The sequence below is a fragment of the Sciurus carolinensis genome, chromosome 11 (assembly GCF_902686445.1).
Source record: "Sciurus carolinensis chromosome 11, mSciCar1.2, whole genome shotgun sequence".
NCBI classification, from domain to species: Eukaryota; Metazoa; Chordata; class Mammalia; order Rodentia; family Sciuridae; genus Sciurus; species Sciurus carolinensis.
Genome location: NC_062223.1, coordinates 100,695,089 through 100,718,820, shown reverse-complemented (window position 1 = coordinate 100,718,820; position 23,732 = coordinate 100,695,089). Strand labels below are relative to the sequence as shown.

The following is a 23,732-nucleotide window of genomic DNA, read 5'->3' as shown; positions in this document are numbered from 1 at the left end:
ACTGCCCAGTGAGAGCCTTTCTACAAAGAGCCAGCCACAAGTCCCCGAGCCAATGGAGAGCTCCGACCCCCAGGCAGTCTCAGGAATCAGGGCAGGGCAGCCAGAGACTTCTCCAAGTGGCCCTGCACCCTCCAGCCATAGGCTCTTTCCATGGGGCCATCCAAGATGGTGGACTAGAGGGTGACTGCATCTCCAGTTGCTCCAGAACCCAGGATTCAAGAAGGGGAGGCATTGAGAGACTCGGACTAAAATAGAGCCACGGGGTGAGTCTCCCCCACCGGGTGAAGCTCAGCCTGGATGGCAGGCCCAGATAGGGCTGGCTTACCAGAGTAGGGCAGGGCAGCTAGAGTCTTCCCCAGGTAGCCTTGCACACTCCGGCGGTGGGCTCCTCCCACACGGCCAGTTGCGCATTGCAGGCCCCCCAGTGAGAGCCTTTCCGCACAGAGCCAGCTCTAAGCCCTGGAACCAGTAGCGGGCTAGGGGCACCTTTCTTTGGAAGTACTGTATTATCAAGTTCCTCCAAGACTTCAGGCTACTGAAGGCTGGGAGGTGATATACTGGAAATCTACAGGGACACTATAAGCCAATAGAGGAAATCTGTAATATCTCAGAGTCCTACTACTGACATCTGACCAATATGAGAAAACAAGGGAAGAAAATGTCCCAAACAAACCTAGATACTATATACATAAAACCCAATGACAGCACAGCAGAAGAAATGTCAGAAAGGGAGTTCAGAATGTACACAATTAAAACAATCAGGGAAGCAAACGAGGAGATGAAAGAGCAAATGCAGGCATTGAAGGAGGAGATGAAAGAGTAAATGCAGGCATTAAATGATCACACCAATCAACAGTTAAAAGAGCAAATACGGGAAGCAAGAGATCATTTCAATAAAGAGTTAGAGATACTGAAAAAAAAAAAACAAAAAACAGAAATCCTTGAAATGAAGGAAACAATAAACCAAATTAAAAACTCCATAGAAAGCATAACCAATAGGACAGAACACCTGGAAGACAGAACCTCAGACATTGAAGAAAAAATATTTAGTCTTGAAAACAAAGTTGACCAAACAGAGAAGATGGTAAGAAATCATGAACAGAATCTACAAGAACTATGCGATATCATGAAAAGGTCAAATTTAAGAATTATTGGGATTGAGGAAGGCTTAGAGAAACAAACCAAAGGAATGAACATTCTGTTCAATGAAATAATATCAGAAAATTTCCCAAATCTGAAGAATGAAATGGAAAACCAAGTACAAGAGGCTTATAGGACTCCAAATATACAAAATTACAACAGACCCACACCAAGGCACATTATTATGAAAATATCTAACATACAAAGTAAATACAGAATTTTAAAGGCTGCGAGAGAAAAGAATCAAATTACATTCAGAGGGAAACCAATATGAATATCAGCAGATTTTTCAATCCAGTCCCTAAAAGCTAGAAGGGCCTGGAACATTTACCAAGCCCTGAAAGAAAACGAATGCCAACCAAGAATCTTATACCCAGCAAAACTTACTTTCAGATTTGACGATGAAATAAGATCCTTCCATGATAAACAAAAGCTAAAGGAATTTACAAAAAGAAAGTCGACATTACAGAACATTCTCAGCAAAATAATCCATGAGGAAAAGATGAAAAACAACAATGCAAATCAGTAACGGGAGGAACTAGCCTGAAGGAATAGCCAAATAAAGGAGAAACCAAATCATGTCAAAAAACAAAAATGAGTCAAATGACTGGGAATACAAATCATATCACAATAATAACCCTGAATGTTAATGGCCTGAACTCATCAATCAAAAGACATAGACTGGCAGATTGGATTAAAAAGAAAAATCCAACAATATGCTTCCTGCAAAAGACTCATCTCATAGAAAGAGATACCCATAGACTAAAGGTGAAAGGATGGGAAAAAACATACCATGCACATGGACACAGCAAAAAAGCTGGAGTATCCATCCTCATTTCAGATAACGTGGACTTCAAACCAAAACTAGTTAGAAGGGATAAAGATGGACATTACATACTGCTTAAGGGAAGCATAAATCAACAAGACATAACAATCATAAATATCTATGCCCCGAACATTGGCTCATCCATGTAGGTCAAACAAATCCTTCTCAATTCCAGAAATCAAATAGACCACAACACAATAATCCTAGGCGATTTTAACACACCTCTCTCACCACTGGATAGATCTTCCAAACAAAAATTGAATAAAGAAACCATAGATCTCAATAACGCTATCAACAATTTAGACTTAACAAACATATATGGATTATACCATCCAACAAAGAACGAATACACTTTCTTCTCAGCAGCACATGGATCCTTCTCTAAAATAGACCATAATTTTATGCCACAAAGCTACTGTTAGCAAATACAAGAAGATAGAGATACTACCTTGTATTCTATCAGATTATAATGGATTGAAATTAGAAATACATGACAAAATAAAAAACAGAAAATTCTCCAATACTTGGAGATTAAATAAGACACTGTTATATGATGAATAGATGACAGAAGACATCAGGAGGGAAATAAAAATTTTTAGAAGTAAACGAGAACAAAGATACATCATATCAAAATCTCTGGGACACTATGAAAGCAGTACTTAGAGGAAGATTTATTTCATGGGGCGCATTCAACAAAAGAAGTAGAAATCAACAAATAAACGACTTAACACTACAGCTCAAAGCCCTAGAAAAAGAAGAGCAGACCAACATCAAAAGTAGTAGAGGACAGGAAATAGTTAAAATCAGAGCCAAAATCAACGAAATTGAAACAAAAGAAACAATTGGAAAAATTAACAAAATAAATACTTGGTTCTTTGAAAAAATAAACAAATTTGATAAACCCTTAGCCAAACTAACAAAGAGAAAGAGAGAGAAAACTCAAATTACTAAAATTCGGAATGAACAAGGAAATATCACAACAGACACGAGTGAAATATAAAACATAATTAGAAGCTATTTTGAAAATCTATACTCCAACAAAACAGAAAACCTCGAAGACATCAACAAATTTCTAGAGACATATGAATTACCTAAACTGAACGAGGAGGACATACACAACTTAAATAAATCAATTTCAAGCTATGAAACAGAACAGGTCATCAAAAGCCTACCAACAAAGAAAAGTTCGGGACCAGATGGGTTCTCAGCCGAGTTCTACAAAACCTTAAAAGAAGAGCTCAATTCAATACTCCTCAAAGTATTCCATGAAATAGAAGAAGAGGGAACCCTCCCAAACTCATTCTATGAAGCCAATATCACCCTGATACCTAAACCAGACAGAGACACATCGAGGAAAGAAAATTTCAGACCAATATCCTTAATGAACATTGACACAAAAATTCTCAACAAAATTTTAGCAAATCGCATACAAAAATATATTAAAAAGATAGTACACCACAATCAAGTGTGTTTTATCCCAGGGATGCAAGGTTGGTTCAACATTCGGAAATCAATAAATGTCATTCACCATATCAACAGACTTAAAGTTAAGAATCACATGATTATTTCAATAGATGCAGAAAAAGCATTCGATAAAATACAGCGTCCCTTCATGCTCAAAACAATAGAAAAAATTGGGGTAGTGGGAGCATTCCTAAACATTGTAAAGGTCATCTACACTAAGCCCATGGCCAATAACATTCTAAATGGTGAAAAACTGAAAGCGTTCCCCCTAAAAACTGGAACAAGGCAGGGATGCCCTCTTTCACCGCTTCTATTCAACATCGTCCTTGAGACTCTAGCCAGGGCAATTAGACAAACCAAAGAAATAAAAGGGATACAAATTGGAAAAGAAGAACTCAAACTATCCCTGTTTGCTGATGATATGATTATATATTTAGAGGAACCTGGAAATTCCACCAGAAAACTTTTAGAGCTCGTAAGTGAATTCAGTAAAGTAGCAGGTTACAAGATCAATGCTCATAAGTCCAATACATTTTTATACATAAGTGATGAATCTTCAGAAAGAGAAATTAGGAAAACTACCCCATTCACAATAGCATCGAAAAAAATAAATTACTTGGGAATCAATCTCATAAAAGAGGTGAAAGACCTCTACAATGAGAAGTACAGAACACTAAAGAAAGAAATTAAAGAAAACCTTAGAAGATGGAAAGATCTCCCATGTTCTTGGATAGGGAGAATTAATATTGTCAAAATGACCATACTACCTAAAGTGCTATACAGATTTAATGCAATTCCAATTAAAATCCCAATGATGTACCTTACAGAAATAGAGCAAGCAATTATGAAATTCATCTGGAAGAATAAAAAACCTAGAATAGCTAAAGCAATCCTCAGTAGCAAGAACGAAGCAGGGGGTATCGCAATACCAGATCTTCAACTCTACTACAAAGCAATAGTAACAAAAACGGCATGGTATTGGTACCAAAATAGACAGGTAGATCAATGGTACAGAATAGAGGACATGGTCACAAACCCAAATAAATACAATTTTCTCAGACTAGACAAAGGGGCCAAAAATATGCAATGGAGAAAGATAACCTCTTCAACAAATGGTGCTGGGAAAACTGGAAAACCATATGCAACAGAATGAAATTAAACCCCTATCTCTCACCCTACACAAAACTCAATTCAAAATGGATCAAGGACCTTGGAATCAGACCGGAGACCCTGCATCTTATAGAAGAAAAAGTAGGTCGAAACCTTCAACTTGTTGGCTTAGGATCAGACTTCCTTAACAGGACTCCCATAGCACAAGAAATAAAAGCAAGAATCAACAACTGGGATAGATTCAAACTAAAAAGCTTTCTCTCAGCAAAGGAAACTATCAGGAATGTGAAGAGAGAGCCTACAGAGTGCGAGAATATCTTTGCCACTCATACTTCAGATAGAGCGCTAATTTCCAGAATCTATAAAGAACTCAAAAAACTCTACACCAAGAATACAAATAATCCAATCAACAAATGGGCTAAGGAAATGAACAGACACTTCACAGAAGATGTACAAGCAATCAACAGATATATGAAAAAATGTTCAACATCTCTAGTAATAAGAGAAATGCAAATCAAAAATACCCTAAGATTTCATCTCACCCCAATTAGAATGGCGATTATCAAGAACACAAGCCACAACAGCTGTTGGCGAGGATGTGGGGAAAAAGATACACTCATACATTGCTGGTGGGGTTGCAAATTAGTGCAGCCACTCTGGAAAGTAGTATGGAGATTCCTCAGAAAGCTTGGAATGGATCCACCATTTGACCCAGCTATCCCACTCCTTGGCCTATACCCAAAGGACTTCAAATCAGCATACTACAGGGATACAGCCACATCAATGTTCATTGCTGCTCAATTCACCATAGCCAGATTGTGGAACCAACCTAGATGCCTTTCAGTTGATGAATGGATAAAGAAACTGTGGCATATATATACAATGGAATATTACTCCACCATGAAGAATGATAAAATTATGGCATTTGCAGGCAAATGGATGAAATTGGAGAATATCATGCTAAGTGAGATAAGCCAATCTCAAAAAACTAACGGACGAATGATCTCGCTGATAAGTGGATGAGGACATATAATGGGGGGTGGAAGGGGTTAGCGTTAGGGTTAGGGTTAGGTTTAGTGTTAGGGATAAGTAGGGTGGTAAGAATGGAGGAAAGAAGGACTATATAGAGGGCAAAGAGGGGTGGGAGCGGTGGGGGGGAAGGGAAAAAATAATGAATCAAACAACATTGCCCTATGTAAATTTATGTTTACACAAATGATATGCCTTGACTCCTTGTACAAATAGAGAAACAACATGTATCCCATTTGTACACAATAATAAATAATTAAATAAATAAAAAATTAGCAGTAAAACAACAAAAAAAAGATGCAGTTACAGAGTCTTTTTCAGTATTTAGGGTAGATCCTCTTTAGTATTAGATTGTAAACTGTCCAAGAACAGTTAGGTTTGTTATAGTCTCATTGTCTAACAAAATATCCGACCATAGTGGGTGTGTACTAACTACACAATGGTGAATTCATGAAGATAATTTTCCACAGTGGGGAACAGGAAAATCCAATCTTGTGGTTCATACATGTCAAATCTGTTGTAATTTCTCCCACTGCTTTGATAGGTCAGTAAGAAATTTTATGGTATTGAGGTAAGATAGGAGAAATAAGAAATGGGTAGAAAGGAGACATAAAAGAAAAACAATGAAAAAAATCTTTAAATTCTGGAAGTTCTGCATATTTTTCCAGGTACCTCCTTCCCTAGCCTATTACTCCTAAATTTTGGGGAAATCTATAAATCTATGCATAAAATAAATAAAGAAAAGAGAGAAATGATATTCTGAGGAGAACTACAATACCTTCTAGCACTATCTATTGATCAGATAATGAAGACCATGTTACCCTAACAATCCTGAGAGTGACCAGAACACGAGAACCCATCCTGAGAGCACTGAACTGATATCATTCTTACATGCCATTCCATACCCATTCCTCACCAATACTCCTTTAAAAGAAGAGCTGGGAACCCTCAAAATGCATCTCTCACTCAGGAGATGGCCCATATTCTCTCTTAAATGGACATCTCTTGCTTTATTTGCAAAGGTCTCTCTCCTTTGAGAGTGCCCCCATTCTCCCTTGAATATGTTTTTACTTTCCTAAACTAAACTCTGAACAGAGTATACCAAAAATCTCTTCTGATACGTAAAGCAAGAACCCTGCTGGTCCTGAGTCAAGTTTTCCTTTCTCTCCAGGAACTCCTGGGATCATTCTTTGGTGACACCTCTTTTGTGGCAGTATGAACTTTGCTCTCCTCTGCCGCATGTACCCATATATGATCCCATTGTTTAGTGTTCTATGTTATACTGGAGTACAATTACATCATTGCCTATGATTTTATATTTGTACTTGATGAATACATAGGCTCCTTTTATTTATCTAACAAAGTCTGAATTTTAAAATTCAACTTCAGTTATCACCTCCTGGAAGCATTCTCAGTCAGTGGGTCCAGTGTTATTGTTAGGCATTACCATAGCAACATGTACCTATACATATATATATCATAGCACTGCACTTCAAAAAGCTTTCTCACTCTTCAAGTCCTGAAAAGCCTTACCCATGTATTGGAATATATGTCACAGAACATAACACACAATAGAAACAACATCCTCACCAAATGAATACATGAAAGAACGTCTTAATGTCCTCAATGTGAGGGTATTTGAATTTAATGTACATATAAAATGGAATTCCTTTCTATAAGCAAATGTGTAAGGACTGTGAAAACTGTCTCCACTTCACCTATGTTTCATGTGTCTTATGCTCCAATTCCAATGATTGTGGATGTACATTTTACTCTCACAACTGCTACTGTAACCTGGTTTTTGTAAGTGCAGCCAGTTGTAGGAAGTTACAACTTGAGGGCGAACTGGAAGTTGAAGGACTTTCACTACCTATGGAATCACCCACATGAAAGTGGGGAGGGAAGCCCACTGATGCTTCCTACAAGGTCACCAATCTGAGAAGTTTTGTTAGGCTCTGCTCCTGTAGGATGAAGCTCCAGATGCCTATAGAAATGGCCATCTCCATAATGAAGCCCTATTTTTTTTTTTGGGGTGCTGAGGATTGAACCCAGGGCCTTGTGCTTACAAGGCAAGCACTCTACCAACTGAGCTATCTCCCCAGGCCCTATTTTTCAATGCTTGACCCAACACTACCCATCCCTAACTCCAGCTCTCTGGAGAGAAATTAAATAAACTATATACAAACAAATTTTGTTTGAAGCTTTAGAGGAACCCAAGGTAAAACAATGTATTCTACAATAGGCAGTTTATTAAGTAAAATTTTACTTGAACTTGAAAGAAAAACTTTTGCTTATGCATGTATCCTTTATTATTTTTACAAAAATCTATATTTTTTTAGAGAAGTGTAAAATCACAATGCTCTTAAAATGATTTTTATAGCTAACTCTATGGTCACAGCAGATTAAACATAATTTTTATATTCAAACCCCTGCAGAGCTGTTTGCTAAGTTTGCAGAAACATCCATTATAATGCCTATCTCTGCATTGAGAGGTTTGTAAAGCCCAGCAGGAATTTCAGCTGACTGTAGTGCAATAAATGGATTCATCCACAATCATATTCTATTTCTATTTTCAGAGCAAGTGTTTAATATGTGCCACCTACATGGGAAAACATTCAGGGTAATGTTCTTTTTATGAATACACTTTCTGATTATAGTATTCTGAAGAGAGATCAAATAATGAAAGTTTTTAGATTAAAAATGGTCATAGTCTAATTTGTGTGCTTCTTGCTTTTTACGCATTATCTTGGAATTCTGTAATCAACCAAAAAGCTTAGTAATTTTTAAAAGTAACAACCAATATTAAAATGCATATAAATATTATGTCTGTGAAATTTGTAAGGTGGTATTGGGTTCCTGCAAGGTGTGTCTGCAAACATGGTTCCCTTCTAAAGAGTGCATGAGGAGATACATCCAACTGGAGTGCACTGATGTTGATGCTTTGCCTAATTTGTGAAAGCAGGGAGTTTGCTGTCAGGCAAATGTTAGGCAAAGGTTTTTCGCTATGTCCCTCCACTCAATTTATTGAGACTGATCCTTTAGCTTCAATTTACTGAGACTGATCCTCTGAATTTTTGTATATAGGGACAGGGAAGGGATTCCAACATTTTACTGTGAATTGTCCATTCTATCTATCCCTCTTAGTTTAGTCCCATCTCTTCCTCAGATTTCAGTTTTTCAGATTTCTATCCAGCACATCTGCATCAATGCCTTCTGTTTATCCATTAAATTTTATCCAGGTTTTATTTTTTTTCTACCATTATAATCCCTTCACTCACATCTTTCCTCATTTGTCCAGAAATACATCAGAATCTGATTTGTTGGTGATCCTCTTCACCCTCGAGCATTCTCCTGGATGATGTAGATTTCTTTCTGTAGGGTCTCGGAAGAGACACAAACAAGTGTATGTGCCCTGTCCTTCAACTGCATTTCCAGACCCACCCCCTCACTGAAACATTTCCTCTGATTTCTTTGACCTAACTCTATCTCCTATGTTCTCTCTGCCTTCTTTTTATCTTTTACAGTATTTCATTATTTACCCTCTTCAAGTAATCTCTGATTATTCAAGGCTTGATCCAAACCATATTTCTTTCCTCATTTCCTACTCTTTCCATGTGCTCTCTCACCCACACCATGGTTCCATTTTCACCCTCATGGCTGCTATGACTTGTGTTTATATCTGAACACTTTTCTTAAAACTACTTATTGTTTTTCTATATCCAAAGTGCATTACAATCTTATTAGTGTTACTAGTTTTATTTATTTTTTTGTCATATTATACACAATTCTACATTTCACTTTTTAGGAAAACACAGCTGATAGAGCATCAATATCTAGAAAATGGCTGAAAATCTGGAGTGATATGGTACTGAATGGTTGCACAGTACTAATTTATAAATATCTATTGACTTTTAGTTTCCAGAGTCAGCTTATGGGAAAGTATACAAGATTATTTTTATTGGCTGAAGAGAATGCAAAAGTGAAAGAAGACAAAAGAAGAAGATAAAAGTAGTTGAGAGAAGGGGAAGTAAAAAGTAGGGATAAAATTATTCTAATTTTATGAAGTAGGAAGTTAATTATTTCAAAGAGTAAGAAAACTATATGATGAAGATTTAAGTACATTATCAAAACTAGAAGAGAAGCAACAGAAAAATATGAAAATCTATGAATGTGACAGAGGAGATGAAAGGGAAGGGAGGGGATATCAGAATAGGAAGGATAGTAGAATGAATTGGACATTATTACCCTATGTGCATACATGATTACATAACTGGTATTATTCTACACTGTGTACAACCAAGAAAATGAAAAGTTGTACTCCATTTATGTATGATGTGTCAAAATGTTTTCTACTGTCCTGTACAACTAATTAGAACAAATTAAAAAAAATATGAACATGGGACAGAGGAGAATAGAAGCAGGGTTGCATACTTATGTGAGGGATTAAACAACTATTATTTAAAATTAATTACCCAAGAAATACAGGTATTTTCTAGCATTACATGACATTTTTCAAATATGTGAATTAAAAAATAAATTAATTTTCTTAAATAAAAAAATGACACACTAAATGATTAGCTCTATGGCTTAATAATATTCCACTGTGTATATATACACCAGTTTCTTTATTCATTCATCTGTTGAAGGGCATCTAGGTTGGTTCTAAAATCTAGCTATTGTGAACTGAGCTGCTATAAACATTGATGTGGCTGCATTACTGTATTATACTAATTTTAAGTCCTTTGGGTATAAACCGAGGAGTGGGATAACTGGGTCAAAAGGTGGGTCCATTCCAAGTTTTCTGAGGAATCTCCATACTCCTTTCCAGAATGAATGCACCAATTTGCAACTCCACCAGCAATGTAAAAGTGTGCCTTTTTCCCTACATCCATGCCAATATTATGGCATTTGCAGATAAATGGATGGAATTGGAGAATACCATGCTCAGTGAAATAAGTCCATCCCCCAAAACCAAAGACCAAATGTTTTCCCTGATAAGTGAATGATGATATATAATGTGGGTAGGGGGTGGGGGTGAGAGAAGAATAGAAGAATTTTAGAGGGAAATGAGAGGGAGGAGGGGAAGGGGGTATGAAAGATGGTGGAATGAGGCAGACTTCATTACCCTATGTACATGTATGATTACACAAATGGTATAAATCTACATCATGCACAATCATAGAAATGAAAAGTTGTACCGCATTTGTGTACAATGAATCAAAATGTAGTTCATAAAAATAAAAAAAATAAATATAATAAAAATAATAAAAAATACATAAAATTTTAAAAATAAATAAGTGACTGAATCTAAAGAGTCAATCAACTGTACTGATAAAGCTTTTTGTTTCTCTGTGTGGCTGCATTAATTCAATAGGGATGTTTTAACATGTTTTTTAAAAAGACTTTAATAGACAACCACCAAGGTAACAATAGACTTAGGTAATTTACAGAAATAAGAAATGTGAATTTTCTAATTTCTCTGGTAAAAAATAAGATTGTCCAGAGTGATATAATTGAAATTTAGTAGATTCAGTCCACCTGTTTCTTTATTTTTTCAGTTAAATTTAAAATCAAAGTGTTCTTTTGGGCTGGGGAGATAGCTCAGTTGGTAAAGTGCTTGCCTTACAAGCACAGGGCCCTGGGTTTGATCCCCAGCACCACAAAAAAAAAAAAAAAAAAAGTGTTCTTTTACTTATCTATTCTGTACTTGATTATTAAGCCTGTCTTAGAGTATTTCACAAATAATTATTTTGAAAAAATAGATGTTTATATAAAAGTATCAATAAATATGATTTCAATTCATTTGACAGTTAAATTATTTATGTTCAGTGACATATCATTTGTTATATAAGAAACAATGACTAATAGTGCAATGTTCTGAACAGAGGGAATGAAAACCAACAGTAAAATATGAATTGGTTCTAACAGGATGAGGGACCATAGAATATTTCTACTGAGAAAGGATGGGCTGGGGAATAATGGTGTGGATGAATATGCAATTGGTTAGATTCGAACTATGTTCATAGGAAAATGAGCTTGATAACTTAAATATTTTTGTGAAGTGGTAGTGTTGGGAGCTCTCCATTTGAATGAAAGTAGAGAAGTACCCAAAAGCCCTTGACAGAATAGTAGATTAAATCATCCAATTTAGTGGGATTGAATAACAATGTTAAGGTCCCTTTGAAATTGGTGATCATGAACCCATGGTGGGTGTAACTTTTTAAGCAGTCACAGAATAAGACTATAGTTGAGTTCACTAGGATCAGAGGTTTGTCAAACAAAATAAATAGAAGTTGGGGCGAATGGAGGAGTTTAAATATCAGCAAAGGATTATTCTTTAATGTACTGAGTGTAGAAGGTAGAAGGTAAAGTTAAGTGACATATTAAGGTCATGAAATAAAAGTTAAATGTGGACACGGAACATTTAACTTACTAGTGAAGGTAGTATTAGTTTTGGGATTCTGATTAATGCATGTGTTATTCTTATACCTGGCATGTGTAATAAGAGGTCTATTGTGTGAAAAGAATGTGGAAGACTCTCCAACCTTAGGTATAAACCAACAGCAAGGTATTATTATATAGAAATAAATAGTATAAATGGAACTAATTGTTCAGCCAGAAGAATGTTACAATTCTCAAGTAAGGATGCTTCAAATTCCTAGACACTCAATGAGAAAGTGCTCTGAAATTTTATGGAAAGGACTTACAGAAAAGCACATGAATCCCAAGATTTTAATTAGATAAATTTGAAAAATAAATTTGAAGTTGGCAAAATATATAACCACTCGTAATGTCAACTAGAGTGATGGAGTACACAGTGGTGACTCTTAAATTTCTTTCCCTAACCTAGCTGTCTTATGAATATTAGGAACATATATTGAAATGTCTACTATGTAGCTCCACAGAGATTTCACATGGACACTTCACCTTATCATATCCAAAACAGAATGCCTCTGTTCACCCACCTGCCTCTTGTGAAGAAGCATCACCCATGCAATGAAATATACCAGTGCCTTGAAATTGTCTTATATACTCTCCCCACAGCCCAGAGTACCATATTTAATTAGTTTTCAAATCTTGATACTTCTACCCATTTAATATCTCAGTCATCTTTCTTACCCTCTGAGGCTACTATCACTGCTTTAGTTCCATCTTTATCACCCACCTCTGGTTAGTTTCAGTAGCTTCTGGATTGGTCTGCCAGTTCCCATTCATGTTTCCCAACTATTCATCCATGACACTATCTAACTATGTGGACTTTTGCAGGACATGTCATCTCCCAAATGTTCCAACACTGGATTTCTCATCTTTAAAATGAACATTGCATTTGTTCTCTATTTGCTAAGGTTACTAAAATCATTTACAGTTTATAATACTCTGTGTGTGTGTGATGAAACCCAATGATATAACTTCAGTCATAGATTCAAGCAGCATAGTCTAAAAACGAGCAGGTAAAAGAACAGTGTTGAGATAAATTATTTTTTAAATTTCAAAATCAATCAGAATTCTCAGCTCACTTCTTAATAATGCCTTCATAGATTTTTTTGTTACATGATAGAGCAAGTTGCATATCATATATCAACTGCAATACAGCACTTGACTTCTTTAATGCAATGCTTCACTATGAATGTCTATAAATACAAATGAGGTGTTTAAATGTGAAGATACTTTAGATAGATGGCAATACCTATAATTATAGCATCATCATATCTGCCTGAATTGCACTTTAAAGTTAAAGTTCCAACTGTTCCTATTATTGAAAAAGTAATAATAACAATTATAATTGTACCATGAAGTATTAAAAGCTGAACATTCAATTTGAAGGCAACTAAAATAAAAAATGTAATGAAAACTGAACTCATAAAATGCTTACAATTCATATACATATGCTATATGGAGGCACTAAAGTGCAAAGAAAAGAACTGTGATCTCTTTATGACAGTTCTCAGATTCTTTCTTTCTGGAATTAGAATACCATTGTAATGAATATTTTTCATCCATGGATCATCACTTTCCCATATCAAAATTTTTCTTCTAAGGTGTGCTTAACCTTAGAATAAAAATGCTGAGTTTCTCACCATGGTGAATGCCTTTTTATTTTGTTTGTACTAGGCCAAATGCTGAGAGAACACTAAATCTCTGTTTTTCACATGAGACTGCCGACCATTTTCATCTAGGCCACGCAACTTACCATCATTTCGCAGAGTGAGTGGTGTTGGAGGACTAAGTACTCGAGCATTCGTCACTGTGTTTTTCACCAGACAAATATAGCTGCCCACGTCTGATGTTTGCACTTTAGAAATATAAAGGTTGCCCGTCTCCTGGGAAATGAACCGCCGGCTGTCTTCCGCCACAAAAGAAGGGAACTCATTAAACACCCAGCTATAGATGATCTCTGAAAACACAAAATTCAGTTGTTAAAAGATACATACTATTTTACTATCAGACAAGGCTCAAATAACTAAGACTTTATAAGTACTATATAGATTGCAAGATGATATATTTCATACAGTTATTCATATAACTTAGCATATTACATTCAAAGAAACTTTATGCTTCATGGCTACAGGAAGATTTAGATACTTCTTAGGGATGCTTTATTCTTTCATTCTTTCACTTCCAATGTGTACTGAATATGTGTTAAATAATCAGTATTACAACATAAAATAAAAAGATGAGGCAATTCCTTATTATCAAAGATCAACTGATGGGGGAAATTTATTCAAACCTGTGAATCAGTGTGCAATAAAGAGTTGGCAATATATATAATTAATTGCAAATAAAGGTTGGGAGAGGGGCATAATCATTTGATCAATGAAAATTTCCAGAGTTAGGAGATCCCTGAGGTATACTCATTTACTTGTGTATTAATCACATATTGGATAAAGATCTCTTCAGGTTAGGCATCCTTCCAAGTAAAAAAGGTAAAGTTCATGCTCTTATGAAGCTTTCATTACAAAGGGGAAAAAACAAGACTATACCAACAAATAAGAGTATATCAAGTTATTGATAAGTGCTGTGAAGGAAACTATAGCATCTTGAGAAATTGTGGCAGGGCTGAGACACTTGTGAATTACATATTAAAATGTCTGACTGCTGTATAGAGGAGGAATAGTATAAGGACAATGAAATGACTAAGAAAAGAGAAAGCAGGAGGAATAATGACCACTATCCTAAGGGAGGTATTTTTAAAATAGTCATGGAATGTATTAAAGACTTGCATGTGAATGATAGTGGTAGTGACAGTCATGGGGAAAGTGGAAAAGAAGTGACTGGTTCTAGTAAAAACATGGTAGAAGAAGTGGCAGAAATGCTGATGAACTGATTATGAAATGTGGTAAAAAGGAAAAATGAGAATTAAATTTTCTTATTCATAAAATGGGAATATTATTATCTACTTCATAAACTTTAAAACAAAATAGTGCATCTAAGAACTTTAAATGTAATATATATATTTGTAAATATAAAAATTACATCTTCATGATGACTCAGTTCTCTAAAATTGTCTGACTAGGGGTTTCTTCTGTTTGCATCATTTAACTACAGAGGGGACAGTACAGAGAATCTAGAACAACACTAAAAGAAGAATGGAAAATTAAATATTATTTGATGTTTTCCACAAAAAATTTCAACAAATTGAAAGTTTATTTTAGGCAATATTTAGCCAACATATTTTATTTTCAAGGCACATATAGGAGTTCTAGCAGAAACCTGAGAATTTTGAAATATTTTAATACAATAGTTTACATCAAAAACTTTCAAGTATTTTAACAAATGCTTATTATGCAGACTATTTTATAGTTATAAGTATGTAGTTGGTAGTCTTTACTCCACTTGATATTAAGAAATTATTACAAATACCCACATGCCTTTTTCAAAGGAGGCCCACAAAGTATATCTAAAATACTTCGGTGTGCACTCACCCTGCTCAACAAAAGTAACTTCAAGGACTTCTGATTTAAAGGTATGAAAACTTCTAATTGTTATAATGAAAGTTTCATTTCTCATTGACATTCTCACAGACATTTAATATTTTTCCATTTGTTTTCAATTAGAATTTACTGGAATTTTCTGTATTTTTGGTTTATACTACTGAAAATTTGGGGGAAAAGAAAGCAGTGAGCTGTTAAAAGCTATCATTCACTGAAATATTATTTATGTTACACTGCATATTAGTCTGCTTTTCATCTCTGTGAACAAAATACATAACAACGACAGTTTAGATGAGGAAAAATTATTTTTGGGTTCATGGTTTGAGAGGTCTCAGTCCATGGTTGACCGACTTCGTTGCTCTGGGCCTGCGGCAAGGCTGAACATCATGGTGCAAGGTCAAGCAGAGAAAAGCTGCTCAACTTATGGAAACCAGGAAGCAGAGAGAAAGAGGAGCAAGGGACAAAATATCATCCTTAAAGGCACTCTCAGGGACCTACTTCCTCCAGTCATGCCCCACCTGACTATAGTTACTAACCAGTACAATAGTCATTTCAAATTATTAATCTATCAAATGGATTAGATGATTTACTACATAATAGCCTTCATAACCTAATAATTTCACCTCCAAATATTTCTATATTGCCTAATATGAGCTTTTAGGGGATACCTCGTATCCACACCACAACATACTGATAACATTTATTGAATCAGTGTCACATAAAATATTTTTAGAATGGGACAAAAGAATACAAAATTAACATTTTCTCAAATTTTATAGAGTATTTGGAGCTCAAAAATGCTTATGCAGGCCCACGAATAAGTTTTTGGTTTCATGTAAAAAAAAAAAAAAAACATTTCATAATTCCAAGGATAGAAAGTAAAAATGGTACACAATAAAAAGCCAACAATCTGTACCAAAAATAAAAATGTCTAACTTAACTAAATGTCTTTTGAAATCCTTCACTATATCCACCTACAAGGTTTTCTATTATCTATTAAAATTTTTTAAATATCTTCTTTAAAACAAGTTGTACCCCATTTGTTTACAATGAATCAAAATAAATAAATTATTTAAAAAATCTTCTTTAAACTTTATATCCACAACAGGTAAGCATATAATTATATTTTGGTATAATGTCATAGTCTAGAGATTACACAATAATTCTGTGACATAATAAAACATAGTTGTCTCTAGGGCTATAGTCTTGAACTTCAGATATCACTTTGCTTTTTACCAAGTATTCCTGACCCTTAAAAATAATCTAATATGTGCTTATGTATTAAATAATAAAAATTCAGTATTATTATTATTCATTTCAGAAGATATTGAGACTACTTGGTCAAATGTGATTTTTACATTTTTGAAGGTTTTTGTAAACAGGGTATTAGGTGAAGCAATCTGAAGTGTTGTAGATGTTTTGGTATGATTCTTGTGTTTATTTTAGCAGACTATAAGTACTTTTGATATATCTTGAACATCCTAGATTGTAAAAAGCTCCCTTGCATCTGCTCATACCCAAGGATACACTTACTTTAAATTCACTGGTGTATTTTTGATACTATGTGGTATTATACATTTGGCCTACAAACCCATGTGCTGTGGAGTCTTTAGGCTTCTGTGGGAGAAAGATTTGTTTTTCATCTTGAGCCAGTGAGGGTCATTCTAGTTCACTAGAAGTATAGCACATTCAGAACCTGACTTGATGCAGACATTGCTCTTTCAACTTCCACTAGTAAAGAGACCCAATGACTTGTCATTTGTCCTGGCAGGATCTTTCACCTTCAAGCTTCTAGGCTTCATGGGCAATATCTATGGCTTGCTCCAAGATGTCCTCAGAATTAACAAAATAAAGCGATAAGCTGATAAATTTAGCCTAAGTTTGTTTCTATACTTCAGTGTTAAATTTTGGCCCAAAGCTGCATATGTAATAAACTGCAACCTAACTTAGTATGTAAACAAATTTCAAACTTACTTAAGGGTATATTCTTGTATCAGATGGTTAATTTTCAGCCAATCACAGGAGTCAAGTTTTAGCAGTTCATAGGATACACACTAATCTCACCATGTACGTATTAGGAAAATGCTGACTGGTACCAATCAATTTTTTTTTTTTTCAGTATCTCACTGTCACTTCCTTTTCTGTCGAAATAAATACAACTTATAAATGCAGTGGGGTGGGATATACTGAAACAATTTCACTTATGAATGCTGCCTGGTTTTAAAATCTTCTACTTGCTCAAATAATCTTTGTTATATTTAACTCATCTCACAGGTGGAGTAAGATGGTAGCTGAGTCATATCCTCCAGTGAACATCTCCCCATAGGCACAACAAATTGAAGAGTTATTCAAGCACCAAAGCACCTTAGCAAGACCTAAAGGAACAAGATGAATGATCATAGTGCCTGCTTTTAGTATAACGAAATGAAAAGATACACAGCAGAAGGCAGGGAGGATTTGCCCATATCACCTCTCTCCATATCCAAGCTACACAGCAGTGTGTAGAAAGATGCCTCCTGCTTGAAGAAGGGAGAGGGAATCAAATCTGAGACTTGAAACACAGCCAATTCCAGGCCCTCTGCAGTGAATCCCACTGCCAGGCAGAGTCTTATAACAACTACCACCAGGATAATACCCACAGACCGAACTGCTAGAATTGTGTTAGGTGGCAGATAGATGGTTTCCAATACCCTTCTCTAATCTTGGATAGTATATCAAGGATCAAGACTCTACCACTGGAAAGCTGGGCACTAAATTAAAATAGAAGCTTGTCTTGGTGCTCAGTACTAGGTCCATTCTAGTTCACTAGAATTATAGCACATTCAGGACCTGACTTGATGCAGACATTGCTCTTTCAACTTCCACTAGTAAAGAGACCCAATGACTTGTCATTTGTCCTGGCAGGATCTTTCACCTTCAAGCTTCTAGGCTTCATGGGCAATATCTATGGTTTGCTCCAAGATGTCCTCACCAAGGACCCTTCACCAAGTAGAAACTGAAGGCATCATATGCAAGGCAGAGCTAAAAGACAGAGCAGACAGACATGCCCTCATATCAGGAAAAGTCTGGGACTGACTTAAGTTTTGTCCTGCATCACTTGTAGCCTTGGAATGAGCATGAGGCACATTTCTTTCCCCTCACCCTATTACACTGTGCAGATCCTGGAAACTGGGAGACTCAGGTGCAACACAGCTTACCATCAACTCTGATGGATCAGAATTCTCTCTACTCTTTGTTCCCCAATCTTGGGTAGCACACTTATAGGTCAGTACTTGAAGATGGAACTCTAGAACTGTCCTGGCACTGGAAGGAAACTAGCTATGATGGGCCTTGGTGCACCCGTGAGACTGTGAAGTTTCTAGCAGCTGTGAAATTAACACACAACCCAGCTTAGCATCAGTCTACCTAAGTAACTACCTATACTAACACTACCCCAATCTTGGGAAGCATAGCATGGAGAGGAAACTATTTTCTGGGATATGTGAGTTGTCAGCAGAGTACTTTACTTGAAAACTTAGTGATGGGCAAGTAAAATATAAAACTGGGCAGGCCTTAATGATCCTGTGCCCAAGCCTTCCTGCAGATGAACCTCTGAAACAGCCCCAGTGCCAAAGAAAGACAAATAGCCCCAGCTTATTAGACTGGTATTCTGACCAGCATCACTTGTGGCTGGTTATAGAAGTTTGGGGCCACAAATTTACCAAAACAATAGGCAGTCAATAGCAGTGTTTTGCTGGTCTTTGCAGTCTGTGAGCTTGGCAGCACTGGTGGCCATAGGTAGGGTATAGGATACTGGAGCTGGTTGATCCATGGTGATTCTATGTAGAGTCTCAGAGAATCCCACAATGCCTGACCACAGGATGGTGTCTCTGGAAGAGGTTCTCTGAGTTATGCCATTTTCAGGGAAAGATTTGTGGGTATGGACTACTCTCCCTAGGCACTCCCCTGGTTTATGCTGAACAATATTTAAACTATTGATTTGGGTCAATCTGGTTTGGGTCAATCTGGATCTCAACTGCTAGTGCTGAAATAGTAGAAACATACCAATAGTAGACACCTGGCAACCTGGACCATCATCATCCAGTTCAGAAAGTGTGGAAGTGACTATAGTCTAAGAGAAAATGATCATCCTTGCTAGAGTTTGAATCTGAATGTCCTCAGTCATTTGGCTACCATTCCCAATAGCACTACCAACAACTATTGGGAATAGGTAGAAACTTGAGAAGGTGGGGCTCTAGTTAGAGGATATAGGCCACTGGTCAAATTTCTTTCATGGGTATGTCTTGTCCCAGCCCCTTCCTTTCTTGCCACTCTGCTCTTTTTCATTTCAACTCTGTTTCTGCTTCTGGCTGCTATGAAGTAAGTAGCTTTGCTCTGGCACATCCTCCTAGCCATGATGTTTTGCCTCATCACCTGCCTAGAAACAATAAGACCAGCTAACAATGGACTAAGACCTCTGAAACCATGAGTCAAAATAAATTTTTCCCCTTTAAATTAGTTTTCTCAGGCATTTTGTCACAGAAATGGAAAGCTGACTAATGCAAGTGTGCTTACAGTTTCGATAAATCCAGATAAGGAAGATTGGGATAAAAACCTAATCCTTCAACTCCCAGAAGTTGTCATACATCAAGAAACCTCAAGAACTCTCAAGAAACTATGACCTCAGCTAAGAGTCAAAATAAGATGCCAGAAACTGACTCGATAGTAATCAGTATGGGATAATTCTCAGAGAGTATGAAGCAACTCTTTAAGGAAATTCAATGAGTCCAAGAATACACGGACAGAACACTTCAATATTCTAATAGGCTAACTTAAAAAGATATCAAACCAATTAAAAAAAAATAAGTATTTGAGTGGAGAAATACATTCAGTGAAATTAAAAACACCAATAAAAGGCATCAATAGTAGGAAAGATCAGACAGAAGAAAGAATTAGTGAGTGTAAAGTGGAATATTTTAAATTTCAGAGTCAGAGGAGAAAAGAAAAATGAATGAAGAAAGCTTATGGGAGACAGTATTATATGAACAAATATTTGAGGTCTCAGGGTCCAAGAAGAACTTGAGATTCCAGAGAGGAAGAAAGTTTATTCAAAGAAATAATTGCAGAAAACTTTCTAAACTTAATGATATGTACAAATGTGCAGGTTTAGAAGGTGAAATGTCAACAGTCAAGATTTAACTCAATCAACCCTACCCAAGACACAACCAAACTCTTAAAGGTGAAGATACAGATTTGCAAGAGAAAAGAAACAAAGGATACATAAGGGTATCCTAATTTCTCTGACAACAGACTTCCCAGCAGAATTCTTACAGGCTAGGAGAGAAAGATGTGGCATTTTAACAGTAGTAAATGGGAAAAGAAAAGAAAAAAAAAAAAAACCAACCAAACAAACAAAAAACACATACCAATGGAAAATTCAGTGCCCCAAGAAATGAAGGAGAAATAAAGATCTGACTAGACAAATGAAATATGGGAGAAGGTGTCTTTACCATACTTGTTCTACAAGAAATGCTAAAGGATCTCTTCAAACTGTAATAGATGGTAACAAGCAAAAAGAAAACAAGGGAAGGTGAAAACTCACTAGTAAGATTAAACAAACACACAGGCAAATTCAGCATGCTCTATTGTTGTCAACATGGTGTATAAACTGTTCATATCTCTATTATAAACACTAAAAACAATTAAAAATAATAATCTTAATTTTATAAGATTCAGGCAATATATAAAGATTAAAAATGGAATAATAAAATTTGAAATATGGAATGTCGTGCCAGTATAAACTTTTCTTATTAGTACACTTTCTCTCTCTTTATCTTTATAGTTATGTGAGGTTTCTATCACTCCAAAAGAGTTTGTCATAATCAAAAGATGTGTTTTGGCAAGTCTTATGATGACCACAAAGCAAATAGCTGTAACAAACAAACCAAAAATAATAAAGAATGAATCAAAATATGGTACTAGTATAAATCACTTACCCACAGAGAGAGAGAGAGAGAGAGAGAGAGAGAGAGAGAGAGAGAGAGAGAGAGAGAAAGAACTACTAAAACCCCAAAACAAGTTATAAAATGATGGCAGGAAGGTGTTATCTATTGATAATTATCTTAAATGTAAATGGATTAAACTCTCCAATTAAAATATATAGAGTGATGATATAAAAAACAAGATGAAACACTATGATGCTTACAACAAATACCTCACCTCTAAGGACACATATCCACTGAAAGTGAAAAGAAGAAATAAGGTAGTCCATGTGAATGGAGTTCAAAAGGAAGCAGAAGTACTATATTTACATTAAAAAAGGAAGGTCATAATGTATTGATCAAGTAATCCATTCAACAAGAGAAATAGCAATTCTAAATACATATGTACTCATTACTGAGCACCTGAATATGCAAAGAAAATATTAATAGATTAAGGGGAGAGAGAGACTCCAATACAATAATATCTGGGGACTTTAAACATGCCACTTTCAGTAGTAGACAGATTATCCATGCAGAAAAATTGATAAATAAACATCAAAATTAAATTGCACCTTAGATACCATGGACCTAAAGATATCTAAGTAACATTGCCTCCAATAGCTGCTGAAGACATTTTTCTCATCAGCACATGGAACATTCTCCAAGGTAGATCAGGACGGGCCACAAGTCTTAATGATTTTTTAATAAATCATATAAAGTATCTTTTTAGACCATGATGTAATAAATAAGAAATCAATAAAAAGAAAAAAATGAAACTATAAAAATATATGGAAATTAATAAAACAATGTTTGAGAAATTGATGGATAAAGGAAGAAATCAAGAAGAAAATTTAAAACTTCTTGAAATAAATGGAAATGGAGATTAAATCATACCTCAAACTACAGAATATACCAAAAGCAGTTCTAAGAGCAAAGTTTACAGCAATTAATGCCTTCATTAAAAAGTAAAAATATCTCAAACTCCATGTTACTGCACCTCAAGGAACTGAAAAAACATGAAGAAACAAAACTTAAAATTAGAAGGAAATAAATACTAAAGATTGAAACAGAAATTAAGATAGACTAAAAATACAAATAAAATATGAAGAAAGAGGTGTTTTTCTAAAACATAAAGTGGACAAACTCATAGTTAGGTTAAGAAAAGAAGAGAGAATACTGAAAATCAGAGACAAAAAGGGAGATGTTAGTTATAATTGACACCAGAAAAATACAAAATATCATTATAAATTATTAAGAACAACTATATGCCAACAAATGTAATAGCCTAGCCAAAAACATGCATTAGAGAAAAGATAGCCTCTTCAACAAATGGTGCTGGGAAAACTGGAAATCCATATATAGTTCTATGAAATTTAGACTCTATCTCTCATCTTGCACAAAACTCAACTTAAAGTGGGTCAAAGACCTGGATATTAGACCAGAAACCCTGCACCTACTAGAAGAAAATATAGGCCCAACACTCCAACTGGAACTGACTTCCTTAATAAGATTCCCAAAGCACAAGAAATAAAATTTAAAAAATCAATAAATGGGAGGCATCAAATTAAATAACCTCTTAACAGTAAAGGAAACAAGAGCATGGAGAGAGAGTCTAGAGAATGGGAGAAAATCTTTGCCACTCACACCTCAGATAAGGCATTAATTTCCAGGAAACACAAAGAATTCAAAAAGTTTACTACCAAATAAAAATCTAACTCAATCAACAAATAAGCAAACTGAGCAGGCACTTCTCAAAAGAAATACAAAAGATCAGAAAATGCAAAAAAAAAAAAAAGTTCAACATCTCCAGTAATTAGAGAAATGAAAATTAAAGCTACATTGCAATTTCACTTCACTTCAACAAAAATGGCAATTATCAAGAATACAACAATAAGTGTTGGCAAGGATGTGTGGAAAAGGGTATGTTCATACATTGTTGGTGGGACTGCATGTAACCACTATGGAAAGCAGTATGTAGTTTCCTCAAAAACTAGGAATAGAACCACCATTTGACCCATTTATCCCACTCCTTGGAATATATCCAAAGGAGTTAAAATCAGCAGTCACATCAATGTTTAGAACATCATAATTCACAATAGTTAAGCTATGGAACTAACCTAGGTGCCCTTTGATCGATGAATAGATAAAACAAATGTGGTATATATACACAAAGGAATATTACTCAGTTGTAAAGGAGAATGACTTTATAACGTTTGTGGGTAAATGGATGGAACTGGAGACTATCATGCCAAGTGAAATAAGCCAATCCAA

At 35.5% G+C, this 23,732-nt stretch overlaps 1 protein-coding gene across 1 annotated transcript in view; it reads right to left on the bottom strand.

The window, feature by feature from the left end:
- Positions 1–23,732, bottom strand: part of Cntn5 (contactin 5) — a 1,239,665-nt gene that overhangs the window by 357,814 nt on the left and 858,119 nt on the right. The window contains exon 9 of the mRNA XM_047518061.1: positions 13,761–13,964. Coding sequence (XP_047374017.1) covers positions 13,761–13,964 — 204 coding nt within the window. The remainder of the gene's footprint in view (positions 1–13,760; positions 13,965–23,732) is intronic.